Here is a 6,124-nt window from a genome sequence, read left to right as displayed (position 1 = left end):
TCCATGTAAGTATCATACATATACATCTAGTTAGGAGCATTTGATTCATTTTGATCATGACATCCTAATCACTAGGCATAAGTAGGTCCATGAAATGGATTCTACAGGTCATGTTCTCCAAAGAACAGATCAATGAAGTTATCTTCCCTGGCAGTACAGTGGAGCAGATTAAAGCTACGACGGCGAATCTTGCTTCCCCGACATTGCAATTAAAAAGATTGAAGCCGCAATGGTGAATTTTACTTCCCTAGCGATGTAGTGGATCAAATTGAAGCTACGACGGCGAATCCTGCTTCTCCGACATTGCAATTAAAAAGATTGAAGTCGCAACGGTGAATCTTACTTCCTTGGTGGTGCAGTGGAGCTGATTGAAGCTACAACAGTGAATCGTGTTCCCCGACATTGCAATTAAAAAGATTGAAGCCGCAACGGCAAATCTTACTTCCTTGGTGGTGCAGTGGAGCAGATTAAAGCTACGACGGCGAATCTTGCTTTGCTGAAATTGCAAATTAAAATATTGAAGCCACAACGGCGAATCTTACTTCTATGGCGATGCAGTGGAGAAGATTAAAGCTACAAAGGCGAATCTTGCTTCCCCGACATTGCAATTTAAAAGATTGAAGTCGCAACGGCGAATCTTACTTCCCTGGCGGTGTAGTGGAGCAGATTAAAGCCACAATGGGAATCTTGTTCCTCGACATTGCAATTAAAAATATTGAAGCCACAACGGCGAATCTCACTTCTCTGGCAGTAAAATGGAGCAGATTAAAGCTACAACGGTGAATCTTGCTTCCCTGGTATTGCAATTTAAAATATTGAAGCCGCAACGACGAATCTTACTTCCCTGACGGTGCAGTGGAGCAGATTAAAGCTACAATGGCGAATCTTGTTCCCCGACATTGTAGTCAATTTGAAAGAAACCGATCTTATCTCCCTAAGCAGTAGTGGAGCAGATCGCATCCAGTCTTATCTCCCTGAAGTTGTAGTGGAACAGACAAAAGAAGCCAATCCTATCTCCCTGAAGTTGCAGTGGAGCGGATTAAAACCACAAATCTCATCCTCATGGAGTTGCAGTAGAGTAGATTGAAGCCGTATCTCTCCGAAGTGCAATAAAGTGGATTGAAGCTATAAGCCGTATTTCTCTGAAGATGCCGTGAAGAGGATCGAAGAAAAAAGACGCAGTGGACTAGAATGAAGCTATCTGAAGAAGAAAAGCACCAAGATGTCAAGACTCGGCGAGACCGGGCAAAATTGGTCTTTCTTAGTCTTTGCTCTATTCTCGTTACACGACAATGAGCAAAGAGGAACAGCTGTAAGAGCCCATTTTTTCCCGGGGCCTGAAACCAATACAAACCCAAATAAATCTCAGCCCAAATACCAATTAAAACCAAACACAAAATAAAAGCATAAACTATGCCCAAATAAAAACTAAACCCTAGCCCAGCAGAATGAAAAAACAAGCAGTAACCAACCTTAAGGCGCACCGCACCTCTGCCCAAGCCCCCAATGTCGCGTGTTCTTCTGACCAGCCGCCACTCGCATGCCCATTTCCACCGCCGTTCGCCTATCACCGACCCCTGACATCTGCAAAACGTGCAACACGCAACAGAAAGAAGCAACCAAATCACAAAACAACGAAAAATAGACATAAAAGAGTTGTTTAGATCGGCTATAAAACAAAAAATCAGAGACTTGTAATTTTCCTTTTTTTTGGAGGCACACGAAGCAATCAAAAAAATAGATTAGAAATTCGGAAAGGTTGATTAAAATCATTTATTGTTTCCTATTTGTTTTTCGTTCTTTTTATTTGTTTTTTACAAATTTATTTTGAACAGAAAACTAGAAATAAGAAAAGGGTTTTGAAATACTTGTTCGTCGCAGTGCGCCGCCGTTGGAGGCCTCCTCCGTTCGACGAGTCACCAGAGCCACTAAGGTTTCGTTCGGGGCTTGTTGAGAAGAGAAACGGCGAGGCCGAAAGGCCATTTTCTTTTCTTTTCCTCTCATTTTAGTTCAAAAAATAACGAAATCGGGTTTGTGTGTAAAAGGAACGATTTAAAAAAAAAGGATTTCGGACGTTTTCCGCCTTCCGGCGCGGTGGCGCTATGGCGAAGCCACCCTGAATGCTCGCCAGAGCCTCGGACCGGAGAAGGGGAAGAGTTGAGAGAATGGAAGCTTTTTTTTTCTATTTTTTAAAAACATAATGGCTGAAATGGGGTTTGAAAAAAAATTTGGGCTTTATAATATTATTAAACGGCGCCGTTTTGCACAAAGTGCATTGACGTCGAAATGACGTCGTTTCATTGGCTCTGACCCGCGACCCGACCCGCTACATAGCTGGGATCCGCGTGTTGCTCCTGGATGGGTAATTTGTGCCCTTGGTCCTTCCACATTATTGTTTTGTTTTAATTTAATCCTTCTGCTTGTTTCTTTATTTTTTTATTTGGCCCTGCAAATTTGCTGCATGTTCCAATTTAGTCCGCGCATAAATGCTGCGCTTCAGGACTTGGGCATATTGCCCGATCAGTCCTTCGCACTTTGCGCGTGCTCCATTTCAGCCCCCTGAACCTTTTATTTGCAATTTAAACTCTGATTTTTGGCCGAATTTCAATTTGGTCCCTGACTTGTTTTTATTATTTTGTTTATTTATTGTTCTTTTTTTATTCCCATTTATATTTTTTAAAAAATAGTTTCATTAAATAATTAAATTAATGTTTTTTTGTATTTGCTCATTTTTCAATTTTAAATCAAACTTACACCATTATTTATGTTATTTATTATTCATTTTTTTTATATATGTGTATTGATTTGTATATTTCATTTATGTCATTATTATTATTATTATTATTATTATCATTTCATTATCTAGTTATGTGCCAATTTTCAAATATTTTTAACTTTTAGATCCTTTAGTGTTATCTTTATCATTATTATTATTATTGTTGTTATATGATTATTTGTATTATTATTCATGTATGTTGACATTAGAACTTTTAAATATCAAAATATTTGTATTTTTATGCGTATTATGCTACGGTTATTTAAATGTATGTTGTATAGCCATGTATGATTCCTTTTGTGTGTTAAATGATTCTATTAAAAGCATAATGAATTAAAGGTTTTTATTTCATTGTTCTTTTACTCAAGTTCGTAACACATTTCAAGATAAGGCAATGTTTCGCGTTTTAGAAATTCGAGAAATTGTACATTTTTAGAAATTCGAGAAATTGTACCCTAACTTACTGGGTCTCAATTTTCTCGTTGAACCTAAATAGCAAAATATCCTTTTAAATTTCCAAACACACAAAATTTCAAAAAAATAAAGGCAATATTCCGTATTTAGAAAATTCGAGAAATCGTGCTCTAACTTACTAAGCCTCGATTTTTCTCGCGTTGGACCTAAATAACCGAATGTCCTTTTAAAATTGAAATAAATGAGGTTTAAATAAAAAGTGAAATGCAAACTTACTCTCAAAATATGAGATGTCGGGTCCTAACTTACTAGGTGTGACATCTTGTTACTTCGAGATAAGGAGGCATTTTCTATTTTTGATTTAATTAAAACATTTTAAAATAACATAATATAAAGAGGGGTCGTATTTTTAAAATTCTTTAAAGTTTTCAATCTTTGACATTAAGACATTAATTAATCAACTAGGTACCAATTTTGGGTGTATCGAGGGTGCTAATCTTTCCTCGTGCGTAACCGACTCCCGAACCCGTTTTCTGAATTTTGTAGACCAAAAAATTATCATTTTAGTAAATTTAAACTTTTATTAAAATGATGAGGTGATCCGATCACACCTAGATAAAAAAGATTGGTGGCGACTCCCGTTTTTATTTTCAAATTCAAATCGACTCCGTTTTAACAAAAAATAGTGTCAACATCTTTCTTCTTTCTTTTTACATATACATACATGAAACGTTATTGATTTTATGTATTTAATATAATTTCCATATGATTTTACTTCCAATAAACACAATTTTCTTAATAAAATCTTGAAATCTTTCCTTTCTCCTTTACTTTCTCAAATCTTTTCTTCATTTTCTTCTTCAATGAATTAATTTCCATGGTAGAAAATGATCACATAACATTTTAAAAGATGAGACTTGAGTATGGTTTTATGGTAAAATTGAAAAAAATTATTAGAAAAAGGAAACGAGAGAAAATTTCTCATACTTTAACAAATTTCATCCATTTATTCCATTTTCCGATCAAAATTCAACAAATTCATCAACTTTTACGAGTATCAGTTTATAAAACTTTTTTGTATTTTTTTGTCTCCTAAATTTTATAATTAATTAATAATATTAACAATAAAATTTTATCAAATCAACCTTAAAATTCAGAAAATACACCACCGCTCAATTTTATTCAACAAGTTAAACACAAAATTTTAAAACAATTCATAATTAACATTACATTTATTCTTTTTACAAAATCATGAAAAAATCGAACCGAATAATATTAACAATTATCTTTTATCAAATCAACCTTAAAACTCAATTATACGCTAAAAAGTTAATATGTTACCTTTAAGTACCAAAATGTATAGTTTTTACCAAATACAAAAACACAAAACCATATTAAAAAATCAAACTAAATTACCAAATCATATATTAAATAAAAAAACTCATTTATTTATTGAATATTTATCTTATTCCATCTCCACGGAAGATGCATCTATATATAGTCGTAGTACAATAGCATGATTATTTTAAATATAATTTGATTTGTAAATGCTATTCTTTCATATATTTATTACCCCACCCATGATACGATGGATTAAAGTGCATAATTAAGCAAAGGGTCTTTGGTTGTAGCAGTCAAGATTGTCACCGTAGCTCACTTTCAGTATGTCACAGTATCTCTTGTAAAACCCGATTCTATCCTCAACTTGAGGGTTGGATCCTTTGCCACATTCGATGCCACCATTGATGATGTTGGTAATGACACCGTATCCAGGGACCCGACCAGCCGCCGTGTCTTCTGCAGATGGCTTCCATTGGCCGGTGATGACATCGTGACTTGAAGGTTTCGGTGACTGTGGAGTCATCCAGAACCAAAGACCTGTCTTGAAAGAAATGGTCGGGTCCTTGGCTACCAAATCGGGGTCATTCAGAATATTAGCCTTTATTGCTTCTCCTGCTGGACCATAGTTGTAGTTGCTGCCAAAGTCAAGGGTCAAGGTCAAGATATAGTTGGAAGGATTCCATTTCCGGTATATATTTTTATTAGTTTAGTAGTTTAAATTCAATGAACATTCTATCTATTAGAATGATTAAATTCAATGGTTTATATTCAAAAGAGAAGACACTTACTAAGAGATCTGAATAGGACCACGGCCAAAATATTTTTTACCAGGGGCACAAGGCCATTGTTGATTTGGAACACAGTAATCTCCAGGGTTGCCCTGTTCCTGAACATAGCAATATCCCCATGCGTATGGACCGTCCGGTGCAGTTGGCCACCCACCTATATATACAAGGATTATGCCATTAACCATGCATGCATGACTAGTTTTATAGAGAGAAAATGAACAAAATTGATTTATTTTTAATGAGAGAAATGAACCTGTAGTTTCATGGGAAGTTTGAGCCAAGAAGGCAGCAATTTCTCTTTTACGAGTAGTATCATCGCCGGTGGTTCCGAAAGCACCAAAGGAGTTAGCAGCGGCAATGAAAGCATCGTATGTATAGAAACCTTTGCCAGGGCAGTTACCATCATTACGATGCTTTAACATCTCATTGAACATATCTTGGCTGATAAGCGAACTGATATCAGCCGAGGCCCTCAATGCAGAGGCCAAAATGAGCACAACCATCAAAGCTAAGAACTTCATTTTTGCTGCTAGCTATCAACTAAAGTGTTTTACGTGTGGGACGTGGATTTCATAGGAAGGATCAGGGTGATTTTTATAGAGTGGGTTAGGAGAGAGAAGCATCATACAAAACAAAGTGGAAGCGTATGATGTAATTGACTAAAACCAAGGATGAATTGTCGTGATTTGTAATAATGGAAGAAGGAAGGTTCTTTTTTTAGGCTTAGTCCGATCTTATCTTACAGTCAACAAATTGGATTAAGTTCAAAGCATTTTTAAAATTATACGTTTGTGTGTTTACAAGC

The 6,124-nt window shown here is 35.8% G+C and overlaps 1 protein-coding gene across 1 annotated transcript; it reads right to left on the bottom strand.

Moving 5' to 3' along the window:
* Nucleotides 1-4,615: 4,615 nt before the first annotated feature.
* LOC105774542 (basic endochitinase) lies at nucleotides 4,616-5,897 on the bottom strand. The gene is made up of 3 exons (XM_012597070.2): nucleotides 5,573-5,897; nucleotides 5,320-5,473; nucleotides 4,616-5,166 (listed from the first exon to the last, which is right to left on the bottom strand). The coding sequence occupies exons 1-3, from the start codon at nucleotides 5,838-5,840 to the stop codon at nucleotides 4,797-4,799; spliced, it is 792 nt and encodes a 263-aa protein (XP_012452524.1). The 5' UTR covers nucleotides 5,841-5,897; the 3' UTR covers nucleotides 4,616-4,796.
* Between the last annotated feature and the right edge of the window lie 227 nt (nucleotides 5,898-6,124).

This window comes from Gossypium raimondii, chromosome 6, assembly GCF_025698545.1.
Source record: "Gossypium raimondii isolate GPD5lz chromosome 6, ASM2569854v1, whole genome shotgun sequence".
NCBI classification, from domain to species: domain Eukaryota; kingdom Viridiplantae; phylum Streptophyta; class Magnoliopsida; order Malvales; family Malvaceae; genus Gossypium; species Gossypium raimondii.
The sequence above is the reverse complement of the archived record's forward strand: the minus strand, read 5'-3'. Positions and strand labels throughout refer to the sequence as shown.

Excerpts from the sequence above, each read along its gene's own strand:
- LOC105774542 (XM_012597070.2), bottom strand. The coding sequence starts at position 5,840 with ATGAAGTTCTTAGCTTTGATGGTTGTGCTCATTTTGGCCTCTGCATTG. Across the intron at positions 5,474-5,572 it reads AACTTCCCATGAAACTACAG|GTGGGTGGCCAACTGCACCG; the intron begins GTTCATTTCTCT and ends TTGTATATATAG. Across the intron at positions 5,167-5,319 it reads GGTCCTATTCAGATCTCTTA|CAACTACAACTATGGTCCAG; the intron begins GTAAGTGTCTTC and ends TGACTTTGGCAG.